This window comes from Sphaerodactylus townsendi, linkage group LG06 (assembly GCF_021028975.2).
Source record: "Sphaerodactylus townsendi isolate TG3544 linkage group LG06, MPM_Stown_v2.3, whole genome shotgun sequence".
Taxonomy (NCBI): domain Eukaryota; kingdom Metazoa; phylum Chordata; class Lepidosauria; order Squamata; family Sphaerodactylidae; genus Sphaerodactylus; species Sphaerodactylus townsendi.
In genome coordinates, this window is record NC_059430.1 from 5,850,486 (window position 1) to 5,870,776 (window position 20,291).

A 20,291-nucleotide genomic window follows, 5' to 3' on the forward strand; every position below is an offset into this window, starting at 1 on the left:
TGGCGAACCTTTGGCACTCCAGATGTTATGGACTACAATACCCATCAACCCCTGCCAGCATGGACAATTGGCCATGCTGGCAGGGGCTGATGGTAATTGTAGTCCATAACATCTGGAGTGCCAAAGGTTCGCCACCACGGGTATAGAGGATAGACCAGGAGCGTAATGAGGCAAACTGGAGCCCTGAGCAAAACCTGAGTTGGATGCCCCCCCCCATGGGCAGCCGCCCCACCACGGCCAAAAAAATTTTTTGCACCAGGACATTGGTGCCTGCAGGGAGATGGGGCTACCCTTTTGAGGATCCATAACTTTGGACCCCCCCTGAACCAAACTGAACCAAACTTGGGGGGTGCCATCAGGACAGTCTCCAGATGATACTCTGAAATTTTGGTGCTTATATGTCCAAAAATTCACCCCCTGCAGGAACATCCCAGAAATTTGCCCAAGAATCTTTGTTCTGCATTGAGTTCATTGTTCTGCATTGCTGTCAATGGGGGTTGCAGGCTGTGTGGGGGGGTACATTTCTGAAGGCACACTCTTAAAACTTTCAGGGTCTCATCAGGAGACTTCCCTAATGATACCCCCCAGGTTTGGTGCAGTTTGGTTCAGGGGGTGCAAAGTTATGGACCCTCAAAACTGTAGCCCCCATCTCCTATTAGCTCCCATTGGAAACAATGGGGAGTGGCAGCACCCCCTTTGGGAGTCCATAACTTTGGACTCCCTGAACCAAACCTCATCAAACATGGGTGGTAGCATAAGGACAGTCCCCTGATGATACGTTGAAATTTTGGTGTCGCTCGCCTAAAAACTGCGCCCCCTGCAGGCCAAAAATGGAAACTTACTAAAAATACCCAAAAACGAACCCTGCATTTTGATGCCCCCTACAAGGTGGTGCCCTGGGCAGCTGCCCACCTTGCCCAATGGGCATTACGCCCCTGGGATAGACCTTAAAACACCCATTAGCAATGCCTCAGTGGAACCTACATTGGCAGAGGCAGGATAGCTGATGACAGACAGCAGCTCGTACATCCTGCTGTGTGCCTCACAATGGGGCGTTAAGTTGGAAGGTACCAAACCAGAAGGACAAGCCTGGGGCCACACGTTCAATCCCCCATTTCTCCAGTTCAGGGGTCTGCAACCTGCGGCTCTCCAGAGGTTCATGGACTACAATTCCCATCAGCCCCTGCCAGCATTGGCCATGCTGGCAGGGGCTGATGGGAACTGTAGTCCATGAACCTCTGGAAAGCCGCAGGTTGCAGACCCCTGCTCCAGTTCAAAAAAACAGGCATGAGGTGATGGGAAAGATCTCTGCTTGAGACCCGGGGAGCAGCTGCCAGTCAGAGCAGGCAATGTGGACCTAGACGAGCCAAGGATCTATTCAGCAGAAGGCAGCTTCATGCGCTTGTGTGACTCTAGCCCAAGGGTCTGCAACCTGTGGCTCCAGAGCCGCATGCAGCTCTTTCGTCCTTGCACTGCGGCTCCACGTGGCTTGGCTCCTCTCAGCCTCTTTCGGAGAGTTGCCCTAAGGGTTAATGGGAAAGAGTCCCCGTTCCTAGAGAGGAATATGGCTGTGGAGTCCACCCTCCATGGCAGACATTTTCTGGGGGGGGGGGGGAGTTCAGCCCCCCCTGGAAGTTGACAACCCCATTAAAGGCACCAATTTTGATCCACCACCCAAGTGGAATTTGAGGGGGTTCTTTTTTGGGGGGGGGGCATAATCCGCGTCTTTCAACACAAGAAAAGAGAAATGTGTGAAATGGGGGTTCTATTGCTGGTCATTTGGATCATGTACAAAACAACAGGCTTTCCCCCCCCCCCACTTTTTTTTTTGCTTTGATGGGTAAAAATGGGCCCCAAAGAAGGGAACTTCTCCCTGCATGAGAATTTGTACAGTGTTATCTTCATTTTAGATGTCAAAAAGTATTTGCGGCTCCAAGTGTTTTCTTTTCCATGGAAAATGGGTCCAAATGGCTCTTTGGGTGTTAAAGGTTGCTGACCCCTGCTCTAGCCTAATCCGGTGGGGCTCTTCCGTTCCTGACGCAAAGCCCCCCGACGTTTTTCGACCCTGCAAACATCACACAGGCGGAGCCCGGAGGGATGTAAACATTTTTATTAAGACACGGTTTTGTCTGTATGTTGTACGTTATATAAAACTCCATTTACACTCTACAAGATAAAACCTCCTATAAAGGCGGGCAACAAAGAGAACTTGGGGGCGAGACGCGCAGATTCGTTCAAAAGACAAATGGGTTGCGCGGCGAGGGCCCGATTCAGGAGTGCGAAGGTCAGACCTGCGCTGCGAAAGTGACTAACTGAGACGGAGCTCTCCAGGTGTCGTTCGACGCAAAGGTATCGGCTCAGGCGCATGTCTGGACTCTGCCGCTTCTGCATTCTGAGACGCATCAAGGGACAAAATGCCCAGGAAGTCCTGGCGGCGATTTTGGTTCTTGGCCAGGTGGGGGGTGCTGGACACGCGCGCACACACACACACGCGCACGCGCACGCGCACGCGCACACACACACACACGGACATACGCTCTCCTGAAAGGAAGCAGGGTGCAACTGGGTACAACTTGAGCCCAAAGCGTGATCACACAGCCGACGGCCTTTAGTGTTCATACTGTGGCGGCACTGCTCTAAACCTTCCTTCCCCCACTCGGCTCCGAAAAAGCAGAACCCAGTTTTAAGGCATTCCCGCCCCGCCCTCAACTTCACTGTGAGCCAAAGGCGTCTGTCTGGCCACTGGACTGATCGCCCACGGTTCCCTGTACCACTTTCCTTCCCTGCCTTTTTAAAAAAGTTACTTTCAAGAGCTTTGCATCGAATGCGTATCTAGAAGCAGAACCTCCGCCCACAGACTTTACGACATCCTGGCCCGCGTGCTAGATGTACACACAGACACCCACAAACGCGTTTCCTCTTCGCTGTCTCAACTTTTCCAAGAAAAAAAGGGCTACGAAACGGACAGGAGCAAAGTGGTGTTTTGAAAGCCTTCGATCCCTGCGAGTCCTCGTGAGTCAAAGGAAATAATGAACACCCACGTTCGTGACTATTACCAAGCGGAGGGCTGGTGGAGAGGAAGTAGCTGACCAGCGGTGGGCGCCCAAAGGGCCAACGAGGAGGGTCAGGCAAAAGCTGTTCGTGAAGAAGCAGTGCAAGGAGCCAACGCCTCCCCGGGCCAGACCCTCCGAACGTGGGTTCAGCTCTAGACCTTAGGTGTCAAACTCGCGGCCCTCCAGGTGTTATGGACTACAGTTCCCACCATCCCCTGCCAGCACCATGCTGGCAGGGGATGATGGGAACTGTAGTCCATAACATCTGGAGGGCCGCGAATTTGACACCTGTGCTCTAGACAATTCTGGTCTAAGCAAACCAGCCCGCCAAGTGCTCTCGAAAGAGGGGGGGAAGGCAAGCGAAGCTGCGATTTGGCCTTGTAACAAAAGCTGCCCCCCCCCCCCAGTTAAAAGACAGAGCCCGCCGCAAGAGGGAGTGGTTTGCCTTTCAAGGTAAGGCCGAGGCCCACCTCAACAGGCTGGGCAACTAGGCCCGGAAGCCCACAGAGAGACCAGAACCCTGCCGGGGACAGGTTTTAACACTGAACTGCCGCTTGCGGGCCGGGATGCGCACAAAGGCGTCCCCCGTCGCCCGAGGCCACGTTTTGCCCCGCGATTCCCCCCGTGGCTGGGAAACCTGGTCTTTGCTCGTAACAGAAAGGCACTTGAAAGGATGCGGGGCCGCCAGGTGTGCTTAGCGTTCTGCTGTCAGCCCAGCCTTCCCGGCACCAATGCTGCGTTCACCCACCCGCCCGCCCGCCTGCTCCCTCCTTCGGAAGGAGCTGGGCATTGGCTAGCCCGAGCAGAGGCGTTCTCAGGCTCCAGCCCAGCACTCCTGATTTCAAGCTACATTTCAGGAGCAGCAAGTTGAATCCTTGCAGCTTTCTGGGCCGGACCAATGCTGGCTAAGCCACGCCCATTTCCTGGGTGTTTTGCAGCGCAAGACCCCCTTCTGCAAAGGATGCCGGCTTTGGGGGAGGGGGACTATGCTATCACCATGGTAACAGACCTTACTGTGATGGACACCCAGGGAGCAGCAACTGCTATACAACCTGCTTTGGCCGACTGCTAATCACATACAAAGCCCTAGGCCATTGGCTCCCGGCTGCGGAAGGCTCATCGAGGGGAAAAATCCTCGACACTGGAGAGAACATTAGTAGCGCAGGCTATACAGCAGTGGTGGCAAACCTTTGGCACTCCAGATGTTATGGACTACAATTCCCATCAGCCCCTTCCAGCATGGCCAATTGTAGTCCATAACATCTGGAGTGCCAAAGGTTCGCCACCATGGCTGTACAGGAAGGCTCCAACGACGTTTCCTGTTAGCCAGAACTCGCCCACCCTCAAACCTCCCGTCCCTCAAAAAGAAACTATCATACAGAGGCTAATTTTGTGTTTTGTTTCCCTCAGCCCATTTGTTCTCTGGCATTTTACTACCGTAGGATACCACTAAATACACAACACTTAAAAGAGGGGAGGGGTCGGATGGGGGGAGCTAGTGGGATTCGGGAGAGGCAGATTCTTCATCTCACGCGGGACCCCCAAAAAAAATTAATACAAAAATAAACACAACTTGTTAGATGTAAAAACAAAACGCAAACCTATAAAAACAAGTGAAACCTCCAAGCATCGCAAGTGAAGCACTTTTTAGGACTCCTTTGGATACTCGGCCCCACGGGAAGGTAAAGGGCCGACAGGATGGATGTCTTTGTTGTTGTTGTTGTTGTGTGTGTCGTCGCCTGAAACTGCCGGTCTCAGTAGTGAAAGCTTTTCACGTTGCTTCGGAAACTGTCAAAAATAAATTACTTTCCCCACCCACCCCTTCTTTTGTCACGGAAGAAGGTTCCCCGGGCTCAGAACTCGTCGTGTCGTACTAAGGCCTCGCCAAAGTCCGTGGCCTGGCTGCCCACAAACAAGTCGTACTTGTCCACGATTTCTTCTTTTGTGAGTTTGCCGTCCTGGAAGGGCAGAAGACAGACAGGAGGTGAGGGCCCCGCTCTCCTGAGGTCCGAGCGATTGGTAGCCACAGGCACACATGTGAGTCACCAAGGTTTCCCACCAATCAAACCACCTCATCTGGTGGTCACACAAGACCTTCTTGGTAGCGGCCCCACAGTTATGCAGCAACCCCCCTCCAAGGAGGCGTATCTGGCCCCCTCGCAGGTAATCTTCAGGAGACAACTGAGGATGGTTTCATCTGCATCTGACTAACTTAATTTTATAATGGACAATCTATGAAATTAATGTGCTACGTCCAAAACAATATAAGATTCACAAACTCGCGTGGCACATAGGCGCTGGCTCAAGCAATTTATATTACCTGTTAGTTACTTGTAAAGTATGCCAAATTGTTGGCTATTAGACTTATCAAATTATTATATCTCCATAACACATATATATCTCCACTTTAAATCCAATTCATGCAGCAATTTATTACAAGACAACCTTCTCTCAAGTCCATAATCATATATTTGTTAAACCAACAACGTCCATCATCTTGTAAATATCATTGCGTCAACGTCACCCGTTGTGACTGTAATACAAGTTCGTAACAATTAATGAAAATCCTGGATTGGTGGCTTGAATTACTTATAAATACCGTCCCAATTCAAGGGCAGTCAAATTTCTCATCATTTTCAGTTGTATATATTATTGTTGTTATGATCAACTTTTAGACACATTTAAAGCTGGCTTCGGCCCACAAATGACAGACCTTGAGTGTAATCTAGGTACAAACGATGACTAACTGATTACCAAAATGTAAAATATGTTACTCAAATGGGATTCAAAAGATGAGGCGGTTAAAACAGTAGTGATTAAATAGGTCTAGAAATGTGGGCCGTGGTATTCAGGTGGGACAGTAGAAGCGAGAGCCAGGTGGGAGGTTGGCAGTTTATTGAGCATTTCCAGATCCCTATACAATCTGCAATTTACTTTGCCAGGGGATTTCCCATAGATATTTCTACAGCATAGGTGTCAAACTCACAGCCCTCCAGATGTTATGGACTACAGTTCCCATCATGCTGGCAGGGGATGATGGGAACTGTAGTCCATAACATCTGGAGGGCCGTGAGTTTGACACCTGTGATTTACAGAACAAACTCAATTTAAAAATGGGCACAGGAGCAGTGAAGGCAGAAAATGAGGCAGGCAATTTTCGGCTGGGGTGAATTGCAGGCCTTTGGGGGTGGGGGGAGGACTCCAAACTGGGCATGACCAAGTTTCAGCATCTCTTATGTGGACCTTCCAGTTACAAAGAGCACCAGAACTGCCACCAGTCTTATAGAACCACCAAGAGCTGAACCCTGTCAGCCCAACCGACTCACCTTGTTCTGATCCGACTCGTAAACAAGATGCCGCGCTTCCGCCTCAGCGTGATCGTAGTCCGAGGGCAGGATCCAATCCTTGGTCTCCTCCTTGTCCATTTTCCCATCGCGGTTCTTGTCCCGGAACTCGACAAATTGCTCCCGCTCCGTCTTCACCCACTCAGGCTCTTCGGCGTCTCCATCGTGGCTGTACATATCACCTAGCAGGGAGGCACCAACAGTACAGTTAGGGGAGAGAGCTCTCCCCACAACACAGCTATTGAGTTGGGTTTTCAAGCCACCCAAACTCAGGGATCGGGGAAAGCAGCCAGGGGAAGCACTCTCTGCAGGCAAAGCCTGTGTCACAATTTTATTCATTCATTCATTCATTCATTCATTCATTCATTCATTCATTCATTCGATTTGATAAGCCGCCCTACCCCCCGAAGGGCTCAGGGCGGTGTACAACAGCAAATAACAAGACAATAAAACAAATTAAATAGCCCCAATTAAAACAATACAAAACCTTAAAACTATTAAAACTATAGCAGAAGTAACTACAAAAAATGAATGATAATAAAAGGCGTCTGGGATCAAACCCCAGTGGACAAACTCTGGGCGGGAGGGGGTAGGCAGATGGTCAGATATCTGGCCAGTGCGCGGGCAACAAAAGAGGGGCAATGAACTGGCTGCAGCGGCAGATGCAAAGAAGCGCCCGGCTTGCCTCTTGCTGAGTGGACAGGCAGGTGAGGAAGTCCTCTGGCTGCTGTCGGCCGCTCTGCAGTTTCCCCAAAGGTCACATGGCCAAAGGGCAGATCTGAGGCAGGGCCCCAGAGGAACAGACTCGAGGGTTAACAAAATCTGAATTTATAGACGGAGAAATTGCGAAGGATCTTGCAACCGGATGTTGCCGGAACCGGTATTCAATCAGTATAGCAAAGGATATCTGCCTGGGGGGGTCCCCTCCCCGCTCCTCGCCTCCCAGAAGCAAACCAGTTTCTAGATGCAGCGATGTCCAAGGTCAGGGGATGAGGTATCTACAGGTGCAGCAGCCTCAACAAGCCGCCACTGAGCTAAGCACGCCAAGCAGGGATTGTGAGGGGCTGACATATTCTGGGAGGCAGGGCAAGATCTTCCCGCAGTTCATTATTTAGCATTCAGGGAAGCCAGGATTAAGGCAGGACTGAGGCAGAGGCTCCGTTTAAGAACATAAGAACAAGCCAGCTGGATCAGACCAGAGTCCATCTAGTCCAGCTCTCTGCTACTCGCAGTGGCCCACCAGGTGCCTTTGGAGCTCACGTGCAGGAGGTGAAAGCAATGGCCTTCTGCGGCTGTTGCTCCCGAGCACCTGGTCTGTTAAGGCATTTGCAATCTCAGCTCAAAGAGGATCAAGATTGGTAGCCATAAATCGATTTCTCCATCAATCTGTCCAAGCCCCTTTTAAAGCTATCCAGGTGAGTGGCCATCACCACCTCCTGTGGCAGCATATTCCAAACACCAATCACACGTTGTGTGAAGAAGTGTTTCCTTTGATTAGTCCTAATTCTTCCCCCCAGCATCTTCAATGGATGCCCCCTGGTTCTAGTATTGTGAGAAAGATTGTTTCACTCAGGACCCGGGAGAAGAACCACCCCACTCCACAAAGTGCCATTCACAGGCACACAGCCGTAGGTCCAGGCCAGCCTGCATGTGCAGCTGTGGTCTGGCCCTGCCGCCTCCAACATGCATTCACCAGAACACGGATGCAGCAACCACGAACACACAAGCTGGACACGCATACGTTTCATCCCTGCTTTGCTGTCCCGGCCAAATCTGGCAAAAGCGCCACCCTGCTAGAGTTCCCTCCGACCAAAGGGAGAAGATTTGGAAAAAAAGATGGCTCTGCCAGTTTACAAGAAAAGAATCTGGAGAAGAACAACTCCAGCCCTTGGCTCACCTATGTACTCTTCCAAGTCAATCAAGCCGTCTCCATTCTTATCAATGTCTTCCATCGTTTCCTAGGAAGAAAGATGCACATAATTATCTGGCTCTGAGCACCTGCTTTGCTACAGAGTGATAAGAGGCAGGAGGAGGGGGGCCACAGCCAGATGATAGGGACTAGTCCAGGGGTCTGCAATCTGCGGCTCACCAGATGGCCATGCTGGCAGGGGCTGATGGGAATTGTAGTTCGTGAACATCTGGAGCGCCACAGATTGCAGACCCCTGGACTAGTCAGATCACATCAGCTGAGCAGGGTCAGGCCTGGTTACTATTTGAATGGGAGACCTCTGAGGAAGTCCAGGTCGTTACACAAAGACAGGCAACGGCAAACCACCTCGATTCATCTCTTGCCCTGACTGGTCGCCCAGGATAGCAGGCTGCTGTTGGATCTCAGAAGCTAAGGAGGGTCAGCCCCAGTTAGTATTGGGATGGGAGACCATCAAAGAAGTCCAGGGTTGCTACAGCTTGTTATGGGCAAACCATCTCCTGAATATTCATCCTCATGCCTTGGAAACCCTGTAGTGGCCTCCACTGCAGTTCCAGCATGCAACTCACTTTACTACTCTATCACTTTACTCTACTTACTTTTTACTTACTTCAATTTCACTTTACACTCACCTCACCTTACTTACTTTTACTCTCTACTTACTCTTTACTCTCACTTACTTTACTTACTCTACCTTTTACTCTTACACTCACTTACCTCACTCCCTACTTCACTTTACTTCACACTCACTCTACTTCTTTACTTACACCAACTCTACCTCACTTACTCTTTACCTCTACACCTCTCACCTCACCTATACCTCCTACTCACTTACTTACTTATATTTACACCTCACCCTTACTCTACTCTTATCAATCTTACACCAATTTTACTCTATACTTACACCTACAATTTACTCTACATTTATACCTTACACTCACTTAATTTTTTACTCTTACACTCACCACTACTTACTTACTTTACTTCTACTTTTTACTACCATACCACTCACTTACTCTCTATTCTCTTTACTTACTTACTTTTACTTACACTCACTTACTTACTTTTACTTACTTTTACTTACACTCACTCACTTACTTTTACTTACACTCAATTACTTACTTACTTTTACTTACTTTTACTTACACTCACTTACTTACTTTTACTTACTTACTTTTACTTACACTCACTTACTTACTTTTACTTACTTTTACTTACACTCACTCACTTACTTACTTTTACTTACTCACTTACTTATGGGTTTTATATGCTGCCCTACCCCCGGAGGGCTCTGAGTGGTGTACAACATAATTTCCTCTTACAACCCATACAAACAAAACCCCATTAAGATGAAATTAAAACACAGCGATAAGATTAACAAAGATGATGTCATGCAATAACCCCAATTAAAACCCTCCCAGAGAGGGGGGAAGCAAAACAGAAAAGTGGGTCCCGTAGATGACAATGGGAACGCTGAACCGGAGGAATAAAAGGGGCACTTCAATCAGCGACTGGACACTCCAAAGGCCCGGGGGAACAACTCAGTCTTACAGGCCCTGCGGAATGCAACTTGACAGCACTCCCCACTACCCATCTGCCCTAGGTTCCAGTGAGAAAAAAACGGAGCATAAATGAAAATATAGCAATATTGATTGATTGATTTAAGATACAATTGCGACCTGCTCTTTATTTGCCGCCAGTGTTCCGTCGCGACGTGAGCCCCAGCACCCACCTGCACAACAATATCTTTCATATAATCGTATTCTTCGGGATGCAGGAAGGCAGTGAACTCCTCCTTGGAAGCAATCAGGTCACCGTCCTTGTCGGCCATCTTGAACCTCCGCTCATCTCTCGTCATCATCTGCTTGTAGTTGAAACCATCATCTGGGTCAGGGTCATCTGGACGGCAAGAGAAGGCGGCAGCCATTATTATTATTATTATTATTATTATTATTATTATTATTATTATTATTATTATTATTATTATTATTAATAATAATAATAATAATAATAATAATAATAATAATAATAATAATAATAATAATAATAATAATAATAATAATAATAATAATAATAATAATAATAGTTGATGTTGCAATTCCTGGTGACAGCAGGATTGATGAGAAGCAACTGGAAAAACTTACACAATACGAGGATTTAAGGATTGAACTACAAAGACTCTGGCACAAACCAGTACAGGTGGTCCCAGTGGTGATCGGCACACTGGGTGCAGTGCCTAAAGATCTTGAACGGCACTTAAAAACAATTGGCGCTGACAAAATCACCATATGTCAGCTGCAAAAGGCCACCCTACTCGGCTCTGCACGCATTATTCGTCGATACATCACACAGTCCTAGATGCTTGGGAAGTGTCCGACGTGTGATGTAATACAAAATCCAGCATATTGATCTTGTTTGCTGTGTATAACTGTTTTATAATAATAATAATAATAATAATAATAAAATTTATAGGCCGCCTCATCCCCAAAGGGCTCGAGGCGGCTCACAACATGACTGTTTCCAGAACATTAAATCAATATAACATAAAATCTAACTCATTAAAATTCAGCAGCAATTAAAACAATAAATACAAATTAAACAACCAAGGTTGTGTAAAAACACACACACAGGCGCCCGGTCTAAAGGCCAAAGGAGAAGGGAGGAGAGGCAGGGCCCAGTGCTCAGATTAGAGAACCCGAGGTTTGCGCAGCCCAGTGCTGGCAAACTATGTCTGAGTTACTAAAGCATTTATATGAGTAACACACCTGAGCTACTAAAGCCTTTCCACCCAAACAGGATCCCCGGGGAAGAATGCCCAAATTACAGTCATGAGGTCAGGGGAAGCCAATTGCTGCCCATTAGTTCCCCTTAACAGGGTGGGCCCACAGATCAAGATGGAAGCCGCTTTGCATAGTTCCATGGGAATGTCAACTCAATGCATGGCAGCTGTGAAAAAGGCAAACTCTATGCTGGGAATAATTAGGAAAGGAGTTGATAATAAAACTGCAAGGATTGTCATGCCCTTATATAAAGCAGTGGTGCGACCGCACTTGGAGTCCTGTGTTCAGTTCTGGTCGCCACATCTCAAAAAGGATGTTGAAGAGATAGAAAGAGTGCAGAGAAGGGCAACGAGGATGATTGAGGGGCTGGAGCACCTTCCTTATGAGGCGAGGCTGCAGCGTTTGGGACTCTTTAGTTTGGAGAGGAGACGTCTGAGGGGGGATAGGATTGAAGTCTATAAAATGATGCATGGGGTAGAAAATGTTGACAGAGAGAAATTTTTCTCTCTTTCTCACAATACTAGAACCAGGGGGCATTCATTGAAAATGCTGGGGGGAAGAATTAGGACTAACAAAAGGAAACACTTTTTCACGCAACGTGTCATTGGTGTTTGGAATATGCTGCCACAGGAGGTGGTGATGGCCACTCACCTGGAGAGCTTTAAAAGGGGCTTGGACAGATTTATGGAGGAGAAGTCGATTTATGGCTACGAATCTTGATCCTCCTTGATCTGAGATTGCAAATGCCTGAGCAGACCAGGTGTTCGGGAGCAGCAGCAGAAGGCCATTGCTTTCGCATCTTGCATGTGAGCTCCCAAAGGCACCTGGTGGGCCACTGCAAGTAGCAGAGAGCTGGACTAGATGGACTCTGGTCTGATCCAGCTGGCTCGTTCTTATGTTCTTATGCAGTTTTGAGTCAATGTGACGGAATAGCGACTGTGGGACCAGATTGGGAAGACAGGGGCTTTCTTATCCTCGTGGGTGGCAAACCGTTTTTGCTGGGATGGTTCCCAAAGCATCCGCTGCAAAGCAGATCTGGGGAAGTGGAGTCAGGGAAGGTGGGGTCCCAGGGAAGCGGTCTGAGCTCCGAAAAGTTCAGCAAACAACGTGAAGTCCACAGCTGATAAACTGCTCACAGCCGCATTCCACCAAATCATAGTTTAGTCCAATTTGGGACTCAACAAAGCAAAGGGGTGAATGTGCCTCTCCGTTCAAAATTGAGCCTGGCCCCCCAGATGTTCGTGGACTACGACTTCCATCAGTCTGATGGGAATTGTAGTCTATGACCATCTGGGGCGCCAGAGTTGGACACCCCTGAACTACAATATCTCCAACCATCTGGCAAGTGGGGTGCTGTGTGGTTTCCGGGCTGTGTGGCCGTGTTCTAGCAGCATTCTCTCCTGACGTTTCGCCTGCATCTGTGGCTGGCATCTTCAGAGGATCTGATGGGGAGAATGAAGATGCCAGCCACAGATACCAGATGCCTCTGAAGATGCCAGCCACAGATGCAGGCGAAACGTCAGGAGAGAATGCTGCTAGAACACGGCCATACAGCCCGGAAACCACACAGCACCCCAGAGATTCCGGCCATGAAAGCCTTCGACAAATCTGGTATGTGACTGAAATAGCAGGGGACAGCGTCACGGGCAGCACAGCAAGCCCCCCCCCCCCCCAACCATTTTGAGCTGCTTTATTGACGGGAGATCTGCCATCGTTTGCCCCCTTGCCCCTTACCCAGATAAGTGCCATAGGTCACGTTCCTGTACTCATCCCAGGAGATGAGGCCATCTTGGTTCAAGTCAAACTCCTGCCACTGGCGCGCGACATTGTCATACACGTACTTCTTCTGCGCCTTCTTAATCCAGGCCTTCAGCTCCCCCTCGGTCACCAACCCATCCTTATCCGTGTCTATCTTAGCTACAATCATTCTACAAGACAAAACAGCAGGGTTTCAAGGGGCCGCCTCCGCCCGCACACAGACCTACCTAGGATGTAGCCGTAGGTGGCATTTTTATACTCCTCCCAGGAAATGAGCCCGTCCTCATTGAGGTCGTGACCCTTCCACTGGCGCTCGACATCCTCGTATATCCAGCGCTTTTGGGCAAACTTAATCCAGGCTTTTAGCTCGTCGGCCGTAACAAACCCGTCCTTGTCTTCATCTATTTTACTTACAATCTTTCTGTAGGGAATGCAGAAAAAGTCAGCGACAGTAAGAGGGAGAGGTAGGCTGGGGAGGGGGGCTTCCCAGCGGGGCCAGGTGGACTCTTCACAGCTGATGGGGATAATTAGGAAAGGAATTGAGAATAAAACTGCAAAGATTGTCATGCCCTGATATAAAGCCGTGGTGCGACCGCACTTGGAGTACTCTGTTCCGTTCTGGTCGCCACATCTCAAAAAGGATATCGAAGAGGCAGAAAAAGTGAAGAGAAGGGCAACAAGGATGATTGAGGGACTGGAGCACCTTCCTTATGAGGAGAGGCTGCAGCGTTTGGGACTCTTTAGTTTGGAGAGGAGACGTCTGAGGGGGGATATGATTGAAGTCTATAAAATGATGCATGGGGTAGAAAATGTTGACAGAGAGAAATTTTTCTCTCTTTCTCACAATACTAGAACCAGGGGGCATTCATTGAAAATGCTGGGGGGAAGAATTAGGACCAATAAAAGGAAACACTTCTTCACACAACGTGTGATTGGTGTTTGGAATATGCTGCCACAGGAGGTGGTGATGGCCACTCACCTGGAGAGCTTTAAAAGGGGCTTGGACAGATTTATGGAGGAGAAGACGAATTATGGCTACCAGTCTTGATCCTCTTTGATCTGAGATTGCAAATGCTTTAACAGTCCAGGTGCTCAGGAACAGCAGCAGCAGAAGGCCCTTGCTTTCACATCCTGCATGTGAGCTCCCAAAGGCACCTGGTGGGCCACTGCGAGTAGCAGAGAGCTGGACTAGATGGACTCTGGTCTGATCCAGCTGGCTTGTTCTTATGTTCTTATGAACTGAAGCATGTTCTGCAGCAGCCCACCCGAGGAGGAGGAGGCGTTCCGTCACCCTTTTTTACCGAAAAGGAGATGAAGGAATGCCTGGCAGCCCCGGGCACAAAAGAGGGCAGCTGAAGGTGGCAGAGAGCAAGAACATGGCATCTTGCCAGTGAGACTCAGGGCTTGGGGGTGCCCCTCAGCCCACCTGCTCCGGTCGACAATGACCGCTGAGCCCCACTGTTCCAAGAAAGGAACGCACCCTGCACTAGTCTACCAGGGGTCCTTTGGGCACAGCCTATTTCATTTTCTTAATGTTTAATTTATAGCCCGTCCTCCCCCGCAGGGCTCGGGGAGGTGAACAACAACAATATAAAACAACACAAACAAAACAGCAATCATAAAAACATAATCAGCATAAAATCAGTAATAACAGATGGTGACAACCCACCCCTTTCTGCGTCCCTGGGAGGCCACTAACTAGGAAATCCATTCAATTCCAACCTGGCTGGCCAGAGGTAAAAGCCTGGCGGAATAGCTCCATCTTGCCGAAAGTCCCTCAGGGCCCTGATCTCACTGGAGAACCTATTCCAGCAGGCGGGGGCCAGGCCCGTAAAGGCCCCGGCCCTTGTGGGGGCCAGCCGGATATCTTTTGGGCCAGGGACCACCAGCAGGTTTTCCTCTGACGAACAGAGGGACCTTGAGGGGCGATAGGGGGAGACGCAGCTGAGCTTGCAGATTGCACAGCCACTGAGCGGTGCAGAAGCGGCAAACGTGGTGTCCTGTTTCTCTCCCAAGGGTGCGGGTGCTGGCAACACCCTGTCACCTTTCTGCAGAAACCCTGATTAGGAAGGGTGACAGGATGGCCCTCTGAAGAATGGGTCAGAGCGGCAGTTTGGAAATCTCCGCTGCAGTCCCTTCTCAGCACGCCCAGCAGTGGCGTAGGAGGTTAAGAGCTCGTGTATCTAATCTGGAGGAACCGGGTTTGATTCCCAGCTCTGCCGCCTGAGCTGTGGAGGCTTATCTGGGGAATTCAGATTAGCCTGGGCACTCCCACTCACGCCAGCTGGGTGACCTTGGGCTAGTCACAGCTTCTCGGAGCTCTCTCAGCCCCACCCACCTCACAGCGTGTTTGTTGTGAGCGGGGAAGGGCAAGGAGATTGTAAGCCCCTTTGAGTCTCCTGCAGGAGAGAAAGGGGGGATATAAATCCAAACTCTTCTTTTTCTTCTTCCTTGCCCAAGCCAAGAAGGTGCTTACGAGCAGTCACCTGACCCAGGGGACGAATATCAGGATGCCAATTAAGAGGTCGGACATATTACATCGCCCGGCAAACTGTAAAACTGACTTCTTGGACACAATGCAAGGAGCAGATCGCCGGGCTCTTTGCGTCTTTAATGGCCAAGAGCCCAACGGACCAGTTCAAGAAAGGCCTTGGAATGCGGAAACGCTCCACGGCTGAACTTGCAAGATGTGTTTTCCAAGAAAAGTTTCCAAGTCCATGACAGCAGAAGCCCAAGAATGCAAATCCAAATATAACCACAGCGACCATCACTGATACCTGACACTGGGGAAAAGGGCATTCCCCAGGGCATGACAGCGGGAGGGAGGGAGGGGGGAGGTTGGGCCCGGCTCACTTCCAGTCTGTCAAGGTCACTGCCATGTTGTGGAGCTCTTTTCGACAAATGGGCTAAATAGGTGAGCGTATTAGTGCCACCGTTCCTAAATGCCAGAGGTCCGCTGAAGCCTGCTCAAATTTCAGGAAACGTTTGCAAATGGCCCGGAACCCTGCAGGCACATGAACTCCGTTACAACCTACCATGTTTCCCCGAAAATAAGACAGTGTCCTATATTAATTTTTGCTCCCCAAGATGTGCTATGTCTTATTTTCAGGGGACGTCTTATTTTTCTGTGTTCTGTTCGTCAGACATGCTTCCAAACAAAAACTTTGCTACGTCTTACTTTTGGGGGGTGCCTTATATTTCGCACTTCAGCAAAACCTCTACTACGTCTTATTTTCAGGGGATGTCTTATATTCGGGGAAATGGGGTATATTAATTTTTGCTCCCAAAGATGCGCTATGTCTTATTTTCAGGGGATGTCTTATTTTACTGTGTTCTGTTCGTCGGGCATGCTTCAAACAAAAACTTTGCTACGTCTTACTTTTGGGGGATGCCTTATATTTCGCACTTCAGCAAAACCTCTACTACGTCTTATTTTCAGGGGATGTCTTATATTCGGGGAAACGGGGTATATTAATTTTTGCTCCCAAAGATGCGCTATGTCTTATTTTCAGGGGATGTCTTATTTTACTGTGTTCTGTTAGTCGGGCATGCTTCAAACAAAAACTTTGCTACGTCTTACTTTCGGGGGATGCCTTATATTTCGCACTTCAGCAAAACCTCTACTAAGTCTTATTTTCAGGGGATGTCTTATATTCGGGGAAACGGTATATTAATTTTTGCTCCCAAAGATGCGCTATGTCTTATTTTCAGGGGATGTCTTATTTTACTGTGTTCTGTTCGTCGGGCATGCTTCCAAACAAAAACTTTGCTACGTCTTACTTTTGGGGGATGCCTTATATTTCGCACTTCAGCAAAACCTCTACTACGTCTTATTTTCAGGGGATGTCTTATATTCGGGGAAACAGGGTATATTAATTTTTGCTCCCAAAGATGCGCTATGTCTTATTTTCAGGAGATGTCTTATTTTACTGTGTTCTGTTCGTCAGGCATGCTTCCAAACAAAAACTTTGGTACGTCTTACTTTTGGGGGATGCCTTATATTTCGCACTTCAGCAAAACCTCTACTACGTCTTATTTTCAGGGGATGTCTTATATTCGGGGAAACAGGGTATATTAATTTTTGCTCCCAAAGATGCGCTATGTCTTAGTTTCAGGGGATGTCTTATTCTTCTGTGTTCTGTTCGTCGGCCATGCTTCCAAACAAAAACTTTGCTACGTCTTACTTTTGAGGGATGCCTTATATTTCGCACTTCAGCAAAACCTCTACTACGTCTTATTTTCAGGGGATGTCTTATATTCAGGGAAACAGGGTAACTGACGCTTCATAATGTGCTAATTTCAGTGAGACCAAGGCTATTGCTCCAAGCTCACCGGAATTCGGGGGGGGGGGGGGCTACTGCTGAGAAAAATGGCTAAATTCTGGACAGCAAGTCAGTTAGAGTTAGAGGGCAATGCATGCGTACCCTTTGGGACTCCTGCGAGCTGTCCTTCTGCTCTTTGTTGCCTGGAAAATCCCCACGCACAATCCCAAGGGCCGCGTGCAGAGCATTTTCTAATGCTGAGGAACTTGACTGATCCTGGTCTCCCAGCGCAGCACGTGTTCACGAGAGCCCTCTGGAATTTGGGATGGTGGGCAGTGCCAGCAGGGTTGAGAGCCAGGGTGGTATAGTGGTTAAGAGCAGGTGGATTCTAATCTGGAGAACCGGGTTTGATTCCCCACTCCTCCACTGGAGTGGCAGAAGCTTCTCCGGTGAACCAGACATGTTTCCACGCTCCTGCATTCCTGCTGGGTGACCTTGGGCCAGTCACAGTTCTCTTAGAACTCTCTCAGCCCCACCTACCTCACCAGGTGTCTGTTGTGGGGAGAGGAAGGGAAAGGAGCTTGTAAGCCACCTTGAATCTCCTTACAGGAGAGAAAGGTGGGGTATAAATCCAAACTCTATTTTATTTTTCATTTATTTATTTATTATTAGTTTTATATACCGCCCTCCCCCTGAGGGCTCAGGGAAGTTTACAACAAGATTAAAACATACAGTAAAACATAATTTAAATATTAATTACATAAAAAACAGAACCCATTTAAAATGTGGATGGCGTCTGACTACGCCCCTCCCCCCCTTGTGCCCACGGGAGGCCAGATGACACAGTAGATGTTTTTAACCAGGCTGGCCAAACGCCTGGTGGAACAGGTCCATCTTGCAGGCCCTGCGGAAACTCTGTAAGTCCCGCAGGGCCCTGATCTCCCTAGGGAGCCTGTTCCACCAGGTAGGGGCCAGGGCTGAGAAGGCCCTGCCCCTCGTCGAGGTCAGCCTGATCATTTTTGGGCCAGGGATCACGAGTAGGTCCTCCTCCTCCAAACTCTCTTCTTCTAGTGCGCTCTACAGGCCATAAGGGACATTCCTTTGTGGTCTACTATGGGCTCTGCTCACTACCCCAATCGGGACCTTGCAAGGAAACGCCAACCAACCCCATCTCCAGAGTTGAACCTGCCAATGAGAAGCCTGCACGGCTAGTTTCTGGCCAGAGGCCTCCCGCTTCCCCTCCCCTGGCAGCTATGTTGCCCCCTCCAGGCTTCCTTACCCCAGCCTCTCCTTGCTTTCCTCTGGAGTCAGCTGGTCGAAGGTCTTGGCCTCATCCGTGCCCAGAAAAGCGTCATGGTCATAATCGAAGCTCTGCGCGTCGTCGTGCACCTTGTCGCTCAGCTGAGGGTCGTGGTGGACGCGGTCCTTCTTCTCGGTGGGCTTGCTCAGGACACAAAGAGCCCCCAGGGAGAGCAATACCACTGCCTGCCGAATCGCCGCAGCCATGGTGACTCCCTTCGGAAATACAAGGGAGAGGAAACAGCCTGTTCAACATGCAGTGCAAACGCAGAGGAACATTTGAGCCCCCTGAGGCGACCGTAAGCGCCGGTTAGCTGCCAGCACTTTCCTCGAGACCCTTTCAAGTGGAAACAGAGGCTATTAGCACCATCACGATCTGGCTTCGTGCGACACAAAGCAGTGTTAATTAACGAGAAGCGATCGAGATTGAAAAGAGCGGAATGATTCCGGTGAGGATCATTTCCAGAGGTTCTCGGGAGCTATTATTTACACACGCTCCAAAATTAACTAGCCAGAATCGAGTTAGAAGGCAATAGATCACCCTGCAAACCAGCTGTCACTCAGCTGCCGAAAAAACATACCTGCGCTCTTTAAAAAAGATAGTCACGCGTACTGAAAACGAGAGAACGAATTCATTCCAGCCTCTTTCTCCAGGCTTCTCCCACCTACCTCTGAGCCCCGACTGGCATCGTCCTCTGGCTCAAAAAGCAGCTTTATTTTCTTCCAACCTGGCTGGCCAGAGGTAAAAGCCTGGTGGAATAGCTCCATATTGCAGAAAGGATCAGCAGTGGCGTAGGAGGTTAAGAGCTCGTGTATCTAATCTGGAGGAACCGGGTTTGATTCCCCGCTCTGCCGCCTGAGCTGTGGAGACTTCTCTGGGGAATTCAGATTAGCTTGTGCACTCCCACACATGCCAGCTGGGTGACCTTGGGCTAGCCCAGGGGTAGGGAACCTGCGGCTCTCCAGATGTTCAGGAACTACAATTCCCATCAGCCCCTACCAGCCATGCTGACAGAGGCTGATGGGAATTGTAGTTCCTGAACATCTGGAGAGCCGCAGGTTCCCTACCCCTGGGCTAGTCACAGCTTCTCGGAGCTCTCTCAGCCCCACCCACCTCACAGGGGTGTTTGTTGTGAGGGGGGAAGGGCAAGGAGATTGTAAGCCTCTTTGAGTCTCCTACAGGAGAGAAAGGGGGGATATAAATCCAAACTCTTCTTCTTCTTCTTCCCTGCTCAGAGCCCACAATCTCTCTGACCCCCAAGGCCTGTGTGGATTCCTCTCCCACCGAGCAAAGAGGGCTGCCGCTTGGCTCAATTTGACCCGTCACCCAGATTTCGGCCTCCATCATCCACCTTTTCTTCACTCAGCTGCTAATCCAGCCTTCTTCCTCCAGCTATCGTAAGCCTAGACTGCCCGTTCCTTTCCCCATGTTCTATGCCAGGGGTGTCCAACTCTGGCGCTTCAGACGTTCATGGACTAAAATTCCCATCAACCCCTGCTGGCATGGCCATGGACGACAATTCCAATCAGGCTGATGGGAACTGTAGTCCATGGAAATCTGAAGTGCCCAAGTTCTATGTCAACCTCTGTTCTATGTCAACACCTTCACCCTGAAGCTGAAATTTCTTGAACATGACACAATGTCAGAAACGTTCAACCAATGGGGTTTATAAAGGCCAAGGCACAGCCAATATTACACTGGTTTACAGGTAAACCTAAAAAAATGAGTTCAGTGTACAGGAGTAAGCCCCTCTGGAATTTAGTTCTTGTGCTGCGCTCTCTCTTTTAAAGGCTTAAGCTGTCTTGTTTCATCCATATAATGTTTATAAAGCACCCACAGCAGCCAGGAGCTGTCTATTAAACAAGGG

The 20,291-nt window shown here is 49.2% G+C and overlaps 1 protein-coding gene across 3 annotated transcripts; it reads right to left on the reverse strand.

Moving 5' to 3' along the window:
• Window positions 1-2,095: 2,095 nt before the first annotated feature.
• CALU (calumenin) lies at window positions 2,096-18,673 on the reverse strand. Of its 3 annotated transcripts, XR_007244862.1 has the most exons (7): window positions 18,404-18,673; window positions 13,090-13,283; window positions 10,057-10,223; window positions 8,295-8,355; window positions 6,380-6,579; window positions 3,342-5,011; window positions 2,096-3,233 (listed from the first exon to the last, which is right to left on the reverse strand). XR_007244862.1 is itself a non-coding variant. In XM_048501282.1 (6 exons), exons 1-6 carry the CDS (start codon window positions 18,628-18,630, stop codon window positions 4,907-4,909), a joined length of 954 nt encoding a protein of 317 aa, XP_048357239.1. In that variant the 5' UTR covers window positions 18,631-18,673; the 3' UTR covers window positions 2,096-4,906. The 3 variants fall into 3 exon arrangements, 2 of the variants coding, with proteins under 2 accessions (XP_048357239.1, XP_048357238.1); XM_048501282.1 differs by lacking the exon at window positions 13,090-13,283 and adding an exon at window positions 12,839-13,032 and having other exon boundaries at window positions 2,096-5,011; XM_048501281.1 differs by having other exon boundaries at window positions 2,096-5,011.
• Window positions 18,674-20,291: the final 1,618 nt, after the last annotated feature.

What these genes read in the sequence shown, in the direction of transcription:
- CALU (XM_048501282.1), bottom strand. Translation starts at nt 18,630, where the DNA reads ATGGCTGCGGCGATTCGGCAGGCAGTGGTATTGCTCTCCCTGGGGGCT. An exon ending in TGAAAGATATTGTTGTGCAG is followed by an intron (nt 8,356 to 10,056) that starts GTGGGTGCTGGG and finishes CTTTCTTCCTAG; the next exon opens with GAAACGATGGAAGACATTGA. An exon ending in TGACTTGGAAGAGTACATAG is followed by an intron (nt 6,580 to 8,294) that starts GTGAGCCAAGGG and finishes CCTCCCTGCTAG; the next exon opens with GTGATATGTACAGCCACGAT.